The 20,684-nt window shown below is 33.5% G+C and overlaps 2 protein-coding genes across 4 annotated transcripts; both read right to left on the bottom strand.

The window, feature by feature from the left end:
• Positions 1-5,874: 5,874 nt before the first annotated feature.
• LOC111382537 lies at positions 5,875-8,676 on the bottom strand. Of its 3 annotated transcripts, XM_023006551.1 has the most exons (5): positions 8,479-8,676; positions 8,119-8,375; positions 7,943-8,037; positions 6,833-7,843; positions 5,875-6,753 (listed from the first exon to the last, which is right to left on the bottom strand). In XM_023006551.1, exons 2-5 carry the CDS (start codon positions 8,330-8,332, stop codon positions 6,067-6,069), a joined length of 2,007 nt encoding a protein of 668 aa, XP_022862319.1. In that variant the 5' UTR covers positions 8,333-8,375; positions 8,479-8,676; the 3' UTR covers positions 5,875-6,066. The 3 variants fall into 3 exon arrangements, with proteins under 3 accessions (XP_022862319.1, XP_022862318.1, XP_022862320.1); XM_023006550.1 differs by having other exon boundaries at positions 8,119-8,676; XM_023006552.1 differs by having other exon boundaries at positions 5,875-6,747; positions 8,119-8,676.
• A 4,382-nt stretch (positions 8,677-13,058) lies between these two features.
• On the bottom strand, positions 13,059-18,483 carry LOC111382534. Its single transcript, XM_023006547.1, has 7 exons — positions 18,074-18,483; positions 17,960-17,991; positions 16,570-16,667; positions 16,397-16,479; positions 15,391-15,468; positions 15,217-15,315; positions 13,059-13,645 (listed from the first exon to the last, which is right to left on the bottom strand). The coding sequence occupies exons 1-7, from the start codon at positions 18,194-18,196 to the stop codon at positions 13,361-13,363; spliced, it is 798 nt and encodes a 265-aa protein (XP_022862315.1). The 5' UTR covers positions 18,197-18,483; the 3' UTR covers positions 13,059-13,360.
• Between the last annotated feature and the right edge of the window lie 2,201 nt (positions 18,484-20,684).

The raw sequence follows: 20,684 nt of genomic DNA, 5'->3' as shown, positions 1-20,684 counted from the left end.
TATATATATATATATATATATATATATATAATTTAAATTTTCACTAACATGCATATTTAGAATTGTGTCTACGTGAAATTTTATAAGTATTACTTGATTATTAAAAGGAACAAACTAAATCGTAACTAATTGTAGAAAAAATCGTCTTTTTCTTCATAAAACATTTTAGGTATATCAATATTATTTTAGATAATATATAGCTCAAAAAGTGGTCGGGAGTGTGAGTGATACTCATATCGAGAAATATAGAAGATTAACAATATATTTGAAATGTGAAAATGTATTCTGATATCGTTAAAAAATCAAATGAGAAAGTGTCTCTAATATTGTTTCAAAAGAATTTAAGCTCAGCCACGTGAGTTCGTATAGAGGCCCTATGCAATACAAATTATAGTCCACGGGCTAGGTCACGTGGGTGCTTAATCAATTCTCTATAATCCAGTAGATTATAATTATATTGATGACGATGAAACTAAGCTCCTATTTGGATTCCATTTTCTAAAATTTATTTTTTCTAAAACTCATTTTCAATCGTAAATTCTCTCATAAAATAATGTTACACGTAAATTAAAAAAATTTCCTTATTTTTTAACCTCACGTTCTCTAAAAATCAAATCTCATTTTAATGAAACCCAAAAAGGGCTAAGTAATTTATATTTTCCTTCAGGGAAAAAAGAATTCTTTTAGTATTTACTTTGAAAGATGATGTCCAAAAAGTACAAGTACACGAGCGCATGACACCGCGATACATCGTGTACACACTAAAACATGATTTTATTTTTTATTTTATCAAAAAAATAAGATATTCGGGGTACATTGATTTAAATTATTTTAAGATTTTAGATGCATATTTCTTGTTACGCTCTGATTTTACACGCCTCGGATACCGAAGTGTCATCTTGTTGACCTCGCGCAGCACCACATATTCCGACCTGGAAACGATCCTTCCGAAGTGTCTCCGAAGTGATATAGCGATTCCTACTACTAATCTGCTGAAGCATCTCACCTCCGAGGTCGAGATCAAATGGACCCCGGTTAGAAGATCCGTCGTCAATTTGAGATTTGTCCTGCACCTAAACCTTAAATTGATTTGACGTCTCCATGAGGCAAGTTGATGTGACTTATCAACTTTATGTCAATTCAACTCAGAAGAAACAAACTGTCCGCCCACTCTACGAACGCGGCTAATTAACGCCTATGAGCAGACACTTCATACCGTCAGATGTATATACACGTTCCACATCCAACGATTCATACCACCTATAAATACCCAAGGTTTGGCAAGAGGCAAATGTAATGAAACTCTTAATACATAGCACTCCATAGCAAGTTTATATATTTTCTCCTCCCCCTTTTATTGTTGATTTGCATAGCCGCCTGGGTACTGTTCCGATCACCTAAACCTGACTTGACTGTCGGAGTGTATACGGCCACCACCACCCCAGCTGGTTCCGGCCGTGTGCGCCTGATTATTCGCTGATTGTGTGCAGAGAGGAATACGTGGAGTAGCTTCCAATTCGCCACGTGAAAGGACCAATTTCCGGGGTCAACATTTCTTATATTTATTTTTATACTTTTCTCGAGAAGTATTTGTAAAGTATTCATCGATTGTCACAAAGTTACATAAAACTTAAAACACGATTAACAAATCCACATCATAAAGTATTAATGTCGGTATCTAACACGATACACGAAGATGCCGCTCTAATAAGAGGCTCCATACTTCGTAGCTGTATAAATGGTCCTGTCCCTTTTCATTATGATTTCTCATGTTGGTACGACATCATTTATTGCAATATATTGTCATAGCATTCCTGTGTAATATTCCCCTATTCCCTTTCTGTAAAACTGAGATTAAAGGAATTAGCATATATTCTCTCCATTCTGAATTTGCCTTCATTTTGGAAGAATACGTTTTTTGAACGGCCTTTCCATTTTCAGTAAAAGATATGGCTACAAGTAAGCACTCTACTATTTGAAATGGAATAAACCACTCAAACAAGGTTTATTGACAGGGAATTGAACAGGGCGTCTCCTATTGGAGGGGACGCCTGCGGCCGCCTAACATCTCTTATTTGAAATAGCATTATTTCAAGCAATATGTTTCGTTTGCCGGATTGGATTGAATGGAACCAAGCAAGGCAGTAAATAAATATATTAGATATTTTTTTTTTTTTTTTTTTTTTGAATTTTGAATTTTGAACAGTCTTGACTGATTTAATATCTGAAATTGGTATCATATTATATTAACTATTCCCGGTTGAAATTTCCATTATATTTTTCACCAAACTTATTCAAAAACCTTAATGCACAAATAATTGCTCAGAAATCATTGTTTCCCAAAGGAGTTGTACTATCAACTTGTCAAACGGACCACTTAGTTATCCTTTTCAAGTATTGGGTCAAGTATTATTATACCATGTGCCCCAGTTGAAATTTTGCATGTGTATTTTCTTCTGAATGCTGTGCAATTCTCCTATGTAAATTATCGTGCTTAATGTTGTTTAATTATTATCATTGAGTTTGAAATCCTAAACAACTTGTCCATTCGTCGAAGAAAAGTGACTATCAACAGCACATGTGCTGCAATGACCGAGACAAAGAATTGCAATCCCATAAGCTAACCCCAAAAAATTATCTTCAATTCAATTTATAGGTTACAACTTGCATAATGTTTAGTTTCCCACTTACAAAATTACAACTGGAAAAATATATAAAAGATCATTGGACCATGCAGGCTCTCCGTAATAATTATGACCCATAACTTTGGAGTAATATATAAGTTTCATGATACAAGTGAAGATGCATTTTCCATTTTTTCTCAATGTAAAAAAAATATATATATTTTTAAACACGGTCAAACATTCTGACGTTAAAGGAGTACATAAGCTTCACATGAGCAATAACAATTCACAAATCAAATTGACTACTAAGCACAATATCCTTCACGTATAGCTAGTATACTTCAGTAACTATTGTGCATATTTGATAGCATAAATGGCTAGCTAATACAAATGAGAACTCTTCGTACTAGAAAATAGAAAAGAAAAATGATGAAGATCGAGTTAGCATAAAACTACTAAAAGTGACTTTCTTGAAAATGGAAATTCATAAATATAGCATATATAGACAGTGTAACACTAGACGATGTTAAAATATAAAGAATAATTTAAAATTTTGAGCACTATATTGTTCAGTCTTAATTGATATATCAAACTCGTAATAGTATGCAGATTTTATGTATTCAGGTCAGTACAGTTTGCAAAATTCAGTGTCTTGTCTGGTTAGGACTGAAACTGTTTAACAACCCTCAAAGGTCATGGCATTACTGGTACTCGAGATAATAATACTTAGACCCCATTAACCTTATCTTCTTCTTGGCCCAGAGAACCCCACGCCCACCACCACTCTACCCTACCCCCTCTGAAAATCTTGATATTTTTATTCAGAATTATTCTTAATTCTGGTTATTCTTCCCCTCTGACTGACACCTTACTATGCGGGAGCCTTGTATATATAATAGTGTCTTGCGTGTCTTATTCCTGTTTCAAATTCACTATCTTTCCCTCTTTTCTGAATTTGCATGCAAATTCAAATAAAATGTTTCAAGTTCTCTCACGACTTTGCGAATGTAATAATGAACCATATTCAATGTTTTCAATGGGGGTTTTGATGCAACCCATAAAGAGTGGGATTTGTGCTTTTGAGAAACCATTCTAAATTGAATGAGATTACATGGTTTTGTGCAAATTCCACCGTTTAAGGAATTGTTAATTACTAAAGAGTTAGGATTATATATTTTTTTATTTTTTCGAAATAGTAAAAACTATATTCTTGTTTATTTTCTCATAACAGAATTTTTCTTTCAAGAATTAGCTGATTAGTGTTGCACTATTCCATTTTGATCCCTTTAAATAAGGTCAATCATACAAATAATATTTAAAAGATCCTTCTCTCAAGTAGTGGAGATGCTCTAAGCATAAAGCATTCTATTAGTTATTTATTAACTCACTAAGGTTGGCCAAAATAACAGAGTATTGAATAAAATTTTGGGGTTAAAATTGTCGCTAACTTTCATAACGTGTCGCTCTAGTCTCCAAACATTTTTCACATCGATTGTCACTAAGCTTACAAAATTGTTTCAGTTAAGTTATATTTACCTATATGGTAATAAATTTAACAATTTTGTTGACGTGTTTAATGATGTTCATTGTTGCTTATGTGGATGAGAACCTTGTCATGAATAAATTAAATAAGACACTTTGAAAAGCGATTTTGGTTCTCTAGTATTCATTTGAATGCTATGAAAATTTTTATCCCTTCCATTTATTCATTGAACACAGATTGAATTGATTTATGATATAGTTTCCTTGATTTGGATCCTATTGTCATTTCTTTTACCACATTAACATCATTATATAATATCACTATTTTCTTATCACACTTGCACATTATATAATTTTGCCTTTCATTCAAGTTAAGAAAAATTCTTTATTCAAATAAATGTCCTTTGCAGTCCTTAATCTGGAAAGAGAAAAGCGAAGGAAAAACATAAAGATGTAAGAGCCGTGATTCACGTACAGGCAGAGGCTTGTGAGCTTTTGCCAGAACACACACAAGGGGGCGGGGCCTGCAATTTTATTTTTTATTTTTTTATGCAGGTCGGTAGGACCAACCTAACTACCATCTACAGTGAAGGGGTCTTACAGACCCCTGTATGATAATTGCCTTATACTCAAGGCATTGCTCAAGATGCAAAGTGGTCCAGAGCTTCTATCTTTTCCAGGCTCACATTTTCATAAATTAGTAATCAAATCCTTATATATAGAAAGAGATGTACTTTAATTATTTTTATAAGTTCGTATTTGGCAAAGCTTTTTTAAAAGCTAATAATATATTTTATAAGATCTACAATTTATAGAGCATGCTTGGGAGTAGCTTATGGAAGTTCTTGTAAGTCCACAAAGTGTGAAATCCACAATTTATAAGCAATTAAAAAAATTAAGCTTTCCCAATCATGCACATGTTGCTTTTAGAGGTCTCAATTGAAAGATCAAATGAGCCATTGTTAATTATAACAATTAGAACTAAAGTTATGGGCTTGTTTGGCATGGCTTTTAAAAAGGTAAAAGAAGCTTTTGAGATCAAAAGCTTTTTTGGACCTATTTGACTAATTTTGTGAAAATACTTCTTCTAATTAAAAGAACTTTTAGAAAAACTGTCCAATGTAATTTCCTTTAAAAATGTTTCTGGAATAGAAAACTCTTTTAAAAATTAATTTTCAAACAAATATTAAGGTAGCTTCGTCTTTTCAAAATCCATCGGGCCCTACATTTTGAATTCACAAGTTAGAAGAGGAGCTCATAAATCTTGTCATGAAATTTTCAATGTTTCAAAAATCATTTTGAGAGTTAATTCCAAAAATAGTAAGTATTCAAAAGTTAAAGGTTCAAAACGACTTAACTTTCAAATAAATCGAATGGTTTTATTAACCCATCAATTTTCCAATTATTTTGATGACATTTAAAATTTCAATCTGTTTGCATATAATCAATTAATCATATGAGATTTTGGACTGATTCTCAAAGTTTTCAATCAATCCTATCCAATTCTTTTAACATAAGATGTTTTTGATTTAATACAGTAATATGATAGAGACGCGAGTTTAATTTTCAATATTATTCATTCTGGTAGGGGAAGGATCTACTTCTACTCCATCATGATGCTTTTCGTGGCTCGATCAATAAAAAGATGAAGTCAATGTGAAGTTTGGTCCCATTCTTAATAAGTTAATAATGTAAACATTTAAATGAAATAGTTGAATATATTTTCCCACATCAATCATCATCATCATCACACGAAATAGCATATAAATTTGGAAAAATGAAAAGATTGCTCATTTTGTTGAGTCGAAAATGTAATAACAAAAAGTTTGATTTCTCTTATTGCCCACGTGTACGCCTCTAATCCCACTCTCTTTTGACTTTATTCAAATCTGAGCTCTACAACGTGGGTCCCAAATCCAACAAATAGCATCTCATCACGTGATAGACCATGTGACATCTATCAGAACATGTTCTTACACTGTGCGGACCGCATCGTATCGAACAGCACCGTTACAGTTTCACGCACTATGGAATCCAGAATCCTACGCTCAATCTCTGATACTACAGTGTCACCTTCTTCTTCTTCATAGAATCCATTTGATGATGACGACTTGAACAAATCTATATCTATCAATGCATCAATGTCTTCAAGAACTTGGCAATTTGCTGAGGGAAAACTCTGTAGTTTCTTGTCTAATTTGTCAATCAAATCCGATCCAGAAGGTCTGCAATTCCGGGTAGTACGAGGTTTAAGTATTTCCACCAATAGTTCATTTACTAGCTGGAAAATGAGCTTTCTGTTGCATCTTTGGTTTAAGAATTTGGACTGTTTAGTAGTGAAAATTACTGTGTCGGCGGTGGTGGCGGGGTGGAGAAGCTCGAGGTGGTGGAAAATTGATGGATCAAGAGGGTGTGAAGGGGAGTACCATTTAGCCAACGACACTGGGGTACCATTGTCTATAATCCCAGTACGTTTAAGGATTTTTTGAATGTACTGATTGGAATCTCGATTACCGGAGGTAGGAGCACCGTTACGTTTGTCTGGTTTGATGTTTTCTTGGTTGAATGTTTCTTGATTGTACGATGGGCTCGAACAACTAGATAACTGTGTTCTCTTTTTCGATGAAAGAGCATCTGATACCTGCGACTGGATTTTCATTAAAAAATTATAAGATAAACAATTACAAGTTGTAGGACCCAAAAATAGAACTAAATTATATCAGTACCGTAAAATTGCAGCTTCCGTCATCAAACTTTTTCAGTTTTACATTTGGGAGGCTTGGAGTTGGACGTGAAGGGTCTGTCTTGCTATTGGAAAATTCATTTGACAAAGGAGTATTTTTCTTGTTCTTCTTGTCTGAAAGATTTGGTTTTGCTGAACGAATGAATGGTTCCTCTTTCTTGTTCCTGATAGCATCAGATGCTTGTGGAGGTTTCTTGGTAGATGAATAGTATTTGTCACTTGCAACTTTCCTGCATTTTTGGACTGAGTTTTCGACGGGTTTGTTCTTAGACTCCAAGAACCGGAGCCCTGGTGAAAAAGATGGCTTTGGTTGTTTTCCGGGCCTGGATTCATTGTCGAATCCTGTTAAAATCTTCAATGGATTTGGTTGTTTTACAGGAGTGGATTCACCTGTTGAAATCCTGGATGGATTTGAACCTTTCCAAGGCCTGGATTCGTCGTCAAGTCCTGTTAAAATCCTGGATGAATTTCTGGGCTTCAGTAGAACAAGATGTTCATCGCGTCTTATCTCACTGTTTCTGATTGTGTTAGTAATATCAATACCAACTTTTCTGCTGATATTTTCTTTAATTTGCTTCACCATCTGCTTCGCATATTGGCCTTGATTTGTATTTTCATCCGCTTTCTTGAATTCTCTCCTTGTACCCATTTTCTTGAATTCAATTTTTTCACAGAAATTCTCTTTGTCAATTTGAAGGGACAACCTGTGCTCAACATCTGACCTTCTGGCTGATGAAATTCTTGGTGTCTCCGGTAAGGAACGAACACCGGAATTTAAATGTTCTCGAGGATGAAACTGGGATTTTTTTACGGTTCTGGAATTTGATGATAATGAAGGAGAGGTGGATTCAGGAAGGAGATCAAGACCCATAAGTCTTGCTACTAAATTTGGAGTTTTTGTCCCTGGAGAATCACTGCATTCTGAAGCAATATAATCTGAAGTAGACACTCTAGGTGATTTATTTTCACGACCTGTTTTGATTCGAATTCCCATCTGGAATATTATCGAAATCCCAAATCAAAATTAATAAATTATTATCATTATTACTCACTTTTCAAACATACATTGGAAAAAGAAAACTATAGTACTAACAGGGATTTCATCTTCTTTCATGGCCAATGAGATTGAAGCTGCAACATCCCTGGGACGGTCCTCTAACTCCAAGCTGTTCCTTGGCGCTTCCACTCCTGCATTAAACCAAAATTTGAACCCAAAATCTACAAAAATACAGACAGAAAATTAAACATATCTTGTGTGAAAAATGAGACCCTTGAGTACAGTAGTGTCTTCTTCTTGAAGTAAAGAATGGTTGTGGAAATGAGAGGAATGGTGGTGGTGCAAAGGAAACTGAAAGTGATGTAAATCAAAGATTTGAAAAACAGCACACATGCAACCAGATGGTGATGCTTCTTTTACATCTGATATTCTTCCTCTCTTGGTAGATCCACCCCCACCCCCCCAATGCAGCCACTCTTTGCCCATAATTTGCTACCCAGAAGTAGCTCTCTTCTTATACACTTCCTCACTGTGAAGCCAAGAAAAGAGAGTTAAAAATGCTTCCTCCAAGAAAATATATATGGATGAAAATTACACTACTTATTGGTTCTTTACAAACTGAAACCTAATACCATGGCTCCCATTTAGACTTGTGGAGAAGAGATTTCAAGGGTATATGAGTATTTTGTGTTTGTGTGTACTCTCTCTCTTTCTTCACTCACTCCCAAGCATTATCAGACCATGACCAGAGAACCAACTCTCTCTCTCTCTCTCTCTCTCTGTGTATATATATATACACACATATACAACTCTCAACCATAACAGTCCGTCTCCTCCCTGGCTTTCAAATATGATAATTATATATATATATATATATTTGGGATCTGCTATTGTAAATTTGTAATACAACCTACTTTGCTGTTTTGAATTCATGGTCAACAAATCCACCAAAAGCCAGTTCTAGGTTGTTTACCGAAATTGTGCGTGACAGTTTTCGAGTTAACTTTGAACATCAATCAATCAAAAACTTGTAAAATAGTGAGATCGATCAACCTAGTTGAAATGAAGTAGGACACGAGTCTCAACATACTCAAGAAATTCAGGTGCTTTAAGAGTATTATTATTTTAAATTATGAACAGATTTCTCGACTACCTTTATATTTATAGAAAACGATTAAATGACTCGACATCTTAGCTTGACATAGGTTCATTGTTAGAGATTTTAAAAGATATTTGTGCATTCGAAAATCGAAACTGTTAATTAATAGTGTAATTTATTATTATTATTATTATCATCATCATCATCATCATCATAAAACGAAAATGACATAAATGCCCTTAATCATTATCTTTGAAAAATGAAAAATAAGGGCAAAACGGACATTGAACCATTTGGTGCAAAAAATGGTGTAATAACACTATTCACTTTTCATCATTTTGCACCAAAATGGTGCAAAATTTGGTGTTCCATTGGAGCAACTTTGCACCAAAAAATGGTGCAAGGGTGTTAGCATTGCAGTTGCCCTAGCCTAAGATTAGGTGCTTGGAGATACAGTTGTGCTGCGTGTACAGCACTTATACCCATACACCCTCTCACAATGTGAGGGGCCCATATGAGTGAGAGGGCCATACATCATGGAAAAAAAAAAAAAAAAAAAAAAAAAAGAATCATACTTGTTGTACAATGATTTTTACAACAAGTTTGACAACATTTTACGTGGCAGGTTATCATTGGACAGTTTGAAAAATACTTTATCTTTTCCATCAACTTTTTTTAACACCTACATCATTGTCAAGCATGTTGTACAAATGACTTATTCCATATTACAGTCTAATTAAATTAAACACTGTCTTTTACATTATTATTATTATTATTTTTAAAATTCACTATCTTTTACTAAAAATTCCATGAAAAATGGAATTGGAATTCCATATTCCGATTTTACCTTGTTTAATAGCATTTTTTTCCCCTCAAATTGGTTTTCCAACTATCTTGCCACATAAGCCAATTTCCACCTTTTCCTTGAATTGAAATATGGTGAGAATTCCAATTGTCGGTTATTGTAGCGACATTTTTTCTTTCAATTTTTTTTTTTTTTTTTGGTGGCAATAAAAACAAATTTTAAGAGTTACTGTAAAAAAATATTTCCCTTTAATTGACAGTTTTCAAATAAAATAAAGCCAAACGAATATCAAAAGATAGATGATTTTCTTAATTTTTTTATTTATTATTATTATTTTATTTTATTTTTTGCAATGAAAACAAATTTCATCATCAATACCAGTAAATTTTATCACTTTAATTGAAAAAAAGTCAAATGAACACCAAAAAATATTTTTATTTCAACATTTTCTACGTGAAAAATTAATCAAATACAATAATTTACAATTCTCAGGAAAACAATTTCTAGGCAATTCAATTTCCTGAAATTCCTTTTCTAAGCAATTCAATTCTATCTTTACGACCCTAACATTTGACTTAATATTTCTTCATCCAAACGTATACCTTAAAATAAAGCATTTGCTCCCCTTAAAATAAATTAATGATAGGCTAAACTTAAAGAACCTACTTAAAAGTAAATTTACAACAAATAGAAAAAGTGATTTACTTTTTGAGCATGCATATATTGGTCAGAGTTGATTAATTACTTATTTTAATGTTATATTAAAGAAAAACTTATATTCATAAGCAGCCAAATGTATTAAATGTAAAAGACAAAACTATAAAAAAGTATGTGTTTATAAGAACATTCAAATATAGCGAGTTCAAGTCTCGTCTCTATTTCTATGTGTCTCATGCTCAAGTCTCGTCTCTATACCTTCACAATAATAGTGTTTGTATCTGTGAGAGTACTAATAAAGATAATAAATTAGAGGCGGATGCAACCAAAGACATGCACCTAATGCATCGAAATCTCAGTTGAACGCTCTCTCTGGTCCTTTTCTGCGGGGTATGGGGGGCGTTTGTCCAAATGCATCTTAGCTACAATTCCAAAGGGACCACATCAACATTTTGAAATTCTATACTAATTATCCTTTTTATAATTTTTATATTTTGAATACTTATACATACACACACATACATTTATGATTGCAATGTGCTCCTCGGCAGGTGGCCTATGATTTTTATCTTTTTATTTTTCACATGTTCTTTGATTTGGAGATTATATAAAGACGTATAACATGAAAGAATATAAAGAAAGAAATTAATTTCCTTTCCAAAATAAAAGAGAAACTTCATGCTGTCCATTAGAATGATTGCACACACATACATAATTTATGCTCAAGAAAAAAAATTTGAGTTCAAATTTGCTATCTCGAAGTTATTGTCCTCTTAACTTTATTTATTATACATTTTTGACACATTAACATTTTAGTAAATGAAACGATGTCAAATGTAATGTGTTGATGTGTTAAAAAAATATTTTTACATTTTCCCAGTACGATAAGAAAACGTGATAGATCGAAGTGTCAAACTTGTATTGGGAAACAACAAATTAGGAACAATACATATCAACTCTTTGATTCTTTATGACATGGTAGGCAAATAACTTGAATTCATGTGTTATCCTCTTCAATTTATGGAAATTTGAAGTACTCCAACAAACTATTTATATTTAAAACTTAATTTTATTACTCCCACAAAATATTTATTATTTTCCTCAATTTTTTATTTTAACTAACTTTTCTCTAAATTATTTCATTATTTTCTTACATTGAAAATTGAAATACTTTGAATGCATTTTTCGATCTTTAAATTAAAACGCTAATTTAACAGTCTCTTAGAGATGTTCTTACAACTTCTTTTTGTTGTGATACTAGGTTGAAGAACCTTATATAATCATTTAAACGTTGTGTGACGAAAAAATATTATTTTTTTTGTATTTGACTTTCAACAAAATTTCCACCTGCCAATCAAGTAATATTTATAATCCTCGTAGCCATGTCGAATGCAAGGATTTTTATTGTTTCAAGGTCTATTTTAAATAGTAAAAGATATATTATACAAAAATAGAGTGGACCAAGGTCTTCTTTGGCCTATAAATATGATATGATGACCACCCGGAATTATATCAAGAAGGTATTTTTTACAAATCAGAAGGTCCAAATTTCACGGAGCTCTATGCTAGTCCTATTTCAATAGAGTAGGGTGCATATAATTACCGTGAGACCCGGACATTTCATCAAATTGGATGATTTTTTCAATTTTCTTATCATAACTATTTTTCGTCTTTGTTGGGGGCTAGGGGTGTGGTAGGGTTCGTGCGGGTCTTGCATGGCAAAAGAAAAGAAAAGAAAAATGTTAGATTCCCTCCAATCTATTTATGTTTGAAAAATGATGGTCAATTTGAATTTTGAAGTAATTTGCCAATATTGGGCATGTTTGGGCCCGATTTTTTCACCCAAAAAATTGATTTTTTGACCGTTATTTCACTATTTCAACCGTCATATTTAAATTTTTCTCTTACAGGTGGATCCCACTTTTCTTCTAACGGTCAAAAAATCAATTCTCAAAATCACTTCCAAACAGACTCATTATAAATTTGTTTTTATACGGATCATTCAATTTCAATTTGTCACAAATTAATTACACAAATATTTTAATTTTTTAAATCTGACTATTGTATATCTTATAATTACGAAAGCCAACAAAATTACGTTGACAAAGGTTCGAACTTCATCAGTCCTGGCAATGATTATAGATAAGATGGCCCATTAGAGCAAACTAAAGTTTGAAGACTAAAAATTAAAACATATTAAAGTTGCGTGACTAAAATGAATCAAATACGTATATTTAATGACCTCCAATGAAATCCCTCACCAGAATATTATGTTTCTTTCAGTTTTACTTGTGGGTAAAAATACCCATAAAAGGTCGTAAATCAAAAACGAAGCATCGCCCTTCTATAACAAAAGTTGATGTACAGCGAAATATATGCATTGGCGAGAGCTGAAATTGAATTTAAACATCCCCCAAGGCCCAAAAAAAAAATTTTTGTTAAGGAATTTTTCATTTTTTTCCCTGTAAAAACAGTTTTTTTATGTGTAAATTTTTATTTTTATTTATTTTTATTATTTTTTTTGTATTAGCCCGGTTTGAATTTTTCTAGCCCGATCTTAAATCCAACCCTAGATCCGTCCCTGCTTAAAAATAAGAGTGGGTAAATCAAGATGGAAATTCAGAGATTTCACTCTATAATGTGAGAAAAGATCATTTACTGATTTAGTGCAATATTACTTAATGTCCTCGAGAGCATCCAATGCCGGCAGTATTCGATTCCGGAAAGATAAACAGGAAGAAACTGGGTAGGAAATAGACACGACCAGAAACAAGTTTAGTCCAAAACTCAAAATAACACTTTTTTTTTTTTTTTTGACAATAATGTATAAGTTGTGAGGATATAATCCAAATAAAAAGTAAAATCTAGGTGGAGGATCAATAATGGTAGAATAGAAGTGAATCTCTAGTGCCAGAATGTTACCACAGGCAAGGAGAGTATGAAATTGTCACTCTCAACATCTACCATCCACATCAAAGCCAGCCCCCGTCCAACCTGGTGGTGCTGAACCTCTACCTTCGGGTACTGCTCCTATTCCCCTTCCTCTCCCAGGGTTCATAGTTTTCTTTTTCCCTCTTCCGTCACCATCAAGAGAACGCTGTTGGCTCTGGCCATTTGTTTGGGGAACATTCCCTCGAGTGGAAGTATTTATAGCCAGTCCAGTTGCTGGCTCTGATGTACATAATGTGGAAGTATCCTGAGTTATACTATGCTGTGCCGGACCCCTTGGATTCCCATCCTAAACATGAGATTCAAGCCAGAGTCTGAGAATTCCTCAGGGGACATAATGTTCGTGAAAGAGTTATCTACTTTACTTTCTAAATACTTGCTTCTCTGTAAATGGAGTTATTTTAGCTACAAAAAATGACATCAATGCTTAAACAGCTACGTACAACAAAAACTTGTAAAATGAAATGCTCAGTGGTGCTGAGGTGCAATTGTACACTACTGCTTCAAGATAATTGCTATAGTGCATAAAACATTACAACGCGAAATGGAGGTGAGGCACACCTTAATTAGATTACGAGAGTTGGAGAAAAAATTAAATCTCTATGTGTAATTTCAATACGTCCTGGTGCAAATTTTTCTCTTTGAAATAATAAACTATTGTCTTGTTCTTCATTTGTCATCACAAGAACAATATGATAAGAATTGCCCTCACCATAACGGAGAAATGAGAGATGTGAACTACTAAATGCCAAGGCAACTCTAAAAAACTTGCTGGAATAAGAAGGTATTGAATAAATTACTTCAGCAAACTTAAATCCATGAAAACTTCAATAACTCGAAATTTGAGAGGTTGAATTTAGATGAGTTTTCCCCTACAGTTCAGAGTTTTTATTCTCCTGTCTCAGACACTGCACACATATTATCTCCTTCCTACAGAAAAGTGGGACAGTAGATATAGAATCTTCTCGACTACATTGAATTCTGGAGCTGAGTCATTACAGGAATCCATTATGGGAAACAAAGGCTCAAGAAATTGACTGATCAACACATATAATCACGTATGCAAATCATATGGTTATGGAAGGACAAGTGGGTATACAGCAGTTCCTCAAAAGTTAATTTGAAAAAGATGAATAACGAGATTAATGCAATACACTATAATTCCCATACAACAGAAATGATTGGTTTTCTCCCCATTGGTACATTTTAGATCAAACCTTACACTACATATCTTATGAAGATTTGGAATGACTTCCGAGCATACACTTCATCACTTCTTTCTTTTCTTTTTTTCCTACCCCCCATGGATTACCATGTCAACATCAAAGAATTTAAATTCTTGTTCAAATATCATCCTGAAGTACACCGGTCAGTTGAAGTGGAGGGAGCCTATGTTTTAGTGAGTGTATCATACTTGAGACAAGTAATCATGTTCGTGTCTGCGCCTGATCACATACTAGGTTTTAAATTTCAGAGAATGCATTCAATCTAAAAGACTTTATGCGTGTGTGTTTGTGTGTAATTTCATAAAAGTAAGGCTTGGGAATGTAAGCTTATAAGGAAAGTTTCCCTATACTTTCATCACTTACCGTGCACCACAGGAAAAATAGTCCAAAGAAAAAACTTGTTTAATATGCATACATTTTGTTTTGTATTTCCCCAAAAGGTCGGCAATGTATAGAAACAGCGAGTGACTGTTAGGATCTATCTTATTAGCATTTTTTTTTCCTCATAAACATCCAAATTGCTGAGATATAAGCCCATGAAGCTTAAACTGAAAATTGAAAATACACTTAAAATATTTATGGAAATCCCATAACGGGTCTCCTAGATGAAGATATAAGGGGAATTAAATCTTACAGAGGGTACATGGGTGGATGATCTGCTCGGGTTTAAAGCTTCCAGACGCCTTTTCAATTCTTCCAGTCTAGCATACTGTGCGTTGCTACTTTCCTGAACCTATAGGGAGAATTACCTTGAGTAAATATAAGATAAACTGAACAATATGAAGACTCAGTCAAACGAGATATCAACCAGATTATTCAAGTCTTCACAAAGCTTCTGTTTAATTGCTTCTTCATCCTTTACAGCTTTCGTTGCTGCTTCCCAGGCCTAGTAACCAGCACAATATTCATCGGAAACAAATCAAATACAATAAATGATAGTACAGGAGATTAAGAAACCAAGGAAACTAGGAACATGTCCCGTAAAGAAGGAAAGGAGATAAAGTGGTCATTAAGGAGATAAACTAAACAATTTCTTTCATATAAATGCAAAACCTTTTTATGTGAGTAACATAATGACAAATTATTATAACTTTGACATTCATGTCACAATAAAAAATGATATACCATTAGTTAACAAAGATGTACATGGTAAAAACGCAAACTAAGAACCTCCAAAATATTCATATAAGATAATCTAATGAACTCATTACAGATTTATTTTGCTTAAGTGAGAGTGAGAAATGTGACACTGATCTGATATGCATTGAACTTTTTCTATTGATTATTCATAAAGAAGTGAACGCCTCTCAGCTCCAATTTTCAAATTCAATTAAGTTAAAATTATTTAGACTAACCTGAATACACTTTAAATTATAAAGAACTGACTAGTCATTTTGTATGCGGCAAGTGACGAGCTAACACCTATAATGAACACAATAAAACAGTTTCTTGGTGTGTCAGGTAAAGCAATATACCTTAAACATTCCAATATCTTATTCTGAGCTTTTCATTTATCCTTGTATTTTCCTAAAAATGTACATAAAACAGAATAAACAAGGATATCCTTGAAATAGCATGGTTTTATACTCTGTATAATTTATGCACTATACTTGTGTGGGTGGATCCCACCCTTCCAACAACCCAAGTCCAGTTCTTCTATATTTTCACTAACGACAATATAACATTTTATTCATTCATGGATGTACCTTGAATTAGCAATAAGTTGATTTCTGAAATGAAAAAGGGTAGCATCCCTAAGTACTGTATATATATGACAACGATACAAGATATGCTATTTATCAAAAAAGACTGACCTGTCGTGCTTGTTCCTCATTCAGTTTGGCAGCCCGAATTCTCTCAGTTGACAATTCTATTTTCTTTCGCATGTGTTCAAGAGCTGATATTGAACACAAGCAGCAATGATCTCTCAGTTGAACTCAACAAAGATGAATATTGTTAGAGGAAGTAGGAATACCGAAGCACATACCAGCTTTCTTTGGTCCAGCAGTAAGCTTCATCTCCATTGTAAGACTTCCCAATTCTCGCTCAACATCACGAATCTTGGAATAATTTTCTTCAATATATCTAAGCAGGTGTACCAGAGATTTTATGAATATCATCAAACTAGAAAAACTAACATCTAAAGATAAGTAATAACAATTTCTAAATATCCAACAATTATATAGCAAATATTCTTATGCAGTTGACACTATAAACGGAATGTGCAATTTAGGGGAGCTATTCAAATACTGGCAGTTCGAGAATGTTATCCAACTGCGTCTTATGCCTCAAAGTATGAGGATTGGGGGAATTCAGACAATACAATGGTACAGAATGGAGCTGGAGAAGGAAAATCCAACGCCATATCTCGTAATGGAAACAGAAGTGAAGGTTTCCACTTTCCGTGAGGGTTACATGGGATGACGGGACCCGAAAAATTGACTTTCTTCATCTAAAAACTGCTAATAATATTAGGATGTTTCGTGCATCAGACTTGTACAGATTACAGATTAGATTTTAAACTGAATTGTATAACTGGAAATCATTATCTTGTATCTTCCAAGTATGAGTTTTTCCCTTTTCTTATTCAATAAATTACTATTTTAATAAAAGAGTTAGAACCTCCACAAATGAAATGAATACAGTCTAGCAGCACATCAACTAGCATGTGGATTCATGATTGAATCTATTTCTTGCAACCTTGTTTTGGGGCTACAACTTCAGATAAAACTAAATTTCTTATTAATCCATCATGTAGGTAATTATCTCTTACTATAAGCAAGAAGTTCCAAAGACAGTAATTTTCATTAAGTTCAAACAGAGAACTGCTTTAATTTTTCAATAAGAAAAGCAATTAAATGTGCCATTGGAATAAAAATGCAATATAATACATATATACTCATATATCCTGGTTTCTTCGGTATCTCCCTCTCTATAATGCGCACACCTCCCTTTATCTTTCCTCTCCTAGTCTCCAGTATTTCTCTCCCTCTACTTTTGGTATTTTTTAAATTCAAAAGATACTAAACAATATTCCCCCACCCCCCACCGAGAAAACACAAGTTTTGGCCATCAGGTTTCTTCTACTCTAAATTTCAAATCAGCTCAAAAAGTTATTAGGGAATTCATTGAACTCCGAAAATTATCAGAAAATCAAAGCAACCCAACATATCCTGCATATCAGTTTTTGAAGTTAAGTGCACGCATCAAGTGCATTTTGTTTGCAGAGTTGAGATAAAGGCAACAACTTTGAAGTAAAAAGGAAGGATAAAAGGCAACAATGTACCAAAATTTTACTGGTAAAAGAAATTTATCGTTAATGTACATGATTCAAAAACAGAACCCCAGTTAAGACAGGAAAAAAAAAAATAACTTACTTTCTCAATTGAAGTTGCTCTGCTTCTATTATCTGCAAATCAATGCAACAACACATATTACAAAACTAATTAATCATTGCACATGTGGTGTCTGTGCTTATATTCTAAGAAGACCTTTTCCGTGTAGGCGATAACAGGAGATTCTCGGGGGACTCCATCGGGTCCAATCTCCGGAAGCAACATTGGCCTTGCATTGTCCGCATTCAGACCCGGACTCGAATTCAAATTCGAAGCCATTTAAATGGATAACACTCAGAGATCAAGCAATCAAATTCTTCGTTCGGTTAATTTGTCAATTTGATGATTCAAAATTGAAGATAGAAAGAGAAGTCTGAGAAGTTTTAGGCTTTCAATAAACACGGATTCATCAGATGTACCGGTTAATATCTCCGATGGTTTCGCCAAACGGTGACCCTTTTTCTTCTGTTAGCTGATTTGCGCGACAGTGGAGAGAGATCACGCTGTGAGTCCGTGATCCGAAAGCGCGCCTCGGGAGAGCCTTTTAGGGAACAAAAAGCGTGTCGCTAGTTTAAACGAGGTCACAGTTGTAATAATGTTGTATAAGCTACGGAATTTTTCCCTCTTTTTTTAAACCTATTTTAAATCATGTATTCTTCCAATAAAATAATTTTATACAATAAATATATAATTTTTTAAAACTTTTTAACCATGCATTTGCCAAAATAAAAAATAATAATAATAATAAATAAATTCACACAATCATTTTCAAAAAATTCTACATCAAATAGATGTTGAGAGTGTGTTTGATTGGCTTTCTTTTTTTCATATAAAAAGTCATTTTCCACTCAAATTCCTACTTTTGAAAAAGTTTTCTCTGAAAAATATTTTTCAACTTTTGATCATGTAATTATATTTTTCTAAAAATCAAGAAAAATATTTTGTTTTGGAGGAATGATTTTTATTTTCCCGACAATTTACTCTCACTCACTCTCTCTCATTTATTTACTATCTTTCATCTACCTACTAATAAAAATGGACAAATATAATATTTTTCAGATTGATAGCTAAATCAATCTAGCATATTTTATTAATAATTTCTATACAAATAAGTTTTAGGTAATTGATTTGCTTAATTTTATTTTTTTTTTTATGCAAATTCCATACTCGTAATCAAATACAAACTAAATGTTTTGAAACTAAAGCCCCGATCCTTGCAGCATATCTTTGTCAATAGAGGGGCTTGTCCATATAACTTGAGGGGCCCAGTCCCACCGACTGAAAATATCGTTAAATAAATTGTTCCAAAAGGGATGTTTCATTTCATCTAACTCGTTCTCATGACTATAAGCACTTAAGGTGCATTTGATTGCGAATATGAAATTTGTATGAAAAGGAAATTATTGATTAAACATGTTTGATTAATTTAATTTTCAACTTAGAAATTATTATATTTGTCTATTTTTATTGGTGGGTAGATAAAAGAGAAATGTGATAGATGAGAGAGAAAGAAAGAGTGAATTATCTGGAAAATAAAAATCACATCTCCCTAAAGAAAATATTTTTCTTGTTTTTTGAAGAAAATATTGTCACGTGACCAAAAGTTGAAAAATATTTTTCATAGAAAAAAATTTGTCAATCAAACATCCAAATAGTAAGAATTTGAATGAAAAAATGGCATTTTCCATAAAAAATAATGTCAATCAACACACTTAATCTTTCATTTTCACCCCTCTCATCATATGCATGTCCAAGAAATTACAGGTTGTCTATGTAATTCGATGTCCCAAATTATATGGCCTGAATTGACAAGGAGGCACTTCGTTATAACCATCACGAACATTATTAGTTATTCTCCACGGTTGATATCTCTCTTCTTCACCTGAAATGCCTTTCATCGACATTTGCTTGTGTTTCGCGCGGGTTAGTCGCTAACAATTAAAAGGGATCAGACGATTGTGTAAGAGACAAACCTCTTGAGACAAAGTCCAAAAAAGGGGTGTTCTTTTATTGGCGATGACTTTACAATTGGAAATAAAAAACAAAATGCCTCCAAGGGGCGCAAGCACACGAGTTACTGAAAAAAGTGTTTAAGTCTTAAACTAAGGAAATTAAAATTACATGTTCTCTGTTCGAGAGTTTTTGATTCGGTCTTTTGCTCTATGTCTTTTCTCCCTTTTATAGTTCATGGACGATCTTTTTGTGACCAACCGCCTAAAAACTGCTTGATCGTTCTACAACTGCTCACTTTCCTCGTAATAGCCAACTTGTCATGAAAACTGCCTTTTTTAACTGCTGTCATTACTTTTTGTCGTTCAACCGCTTTCGATTGAATTCCTTGAATCGTGGAACGTGATAGGGCTGTTTTAATAACTGTTTTGATAACTGCACTTCTTGATAACCACAACGCTTTATGTTTGTTAAGACATTGGGCGACTTGAAGATTTGGGCGAGAATAGAGTAACAGCTCTGGGCGACTGTATGGCACTCCATTCGCTCAGATTCTGGGCGACTTGCAAATTTGGGCGATGGCGTTACCGCGTTCTTGGGCCTTCATCTTGAATTGTTTGATTGGGTTTCGTTCTTTGGGCTATCTGATTTGGGGATCCTCCAATTGGGCTTCATTCCTTGGATCGTTCGATTTGGGCTGAATTTTTATGTGTCAACAATTACCCCCCAATATAGCAGAATTAATAATAATTATTAAATTTTGCCATATTCACTTTGTGTTTCCAGCAACATTCGAGATTTTCAAAAATTTCAATCA

Source organism: Olea europaea, unplaced genomic scaffold (assembly GCF_002742605.1).
Source record: "Olea europaea var. sylvestris unplaced genomic scaffold, O_europaea_v1 scaffold2517, whole genome shotgun sequence".
NCBI classification, from domain to species: Eukaryota; Viridiplantae; Streptophyta; class Magnoliopsida; order Lamiales; family Oleaceae; genus Olea; species Olea europaea.
The sequence above is the reverse complement of the archived record's forward strand: the minus strand, read 5'-3'. Positions and strand labels throughout refer to the sequence as shown.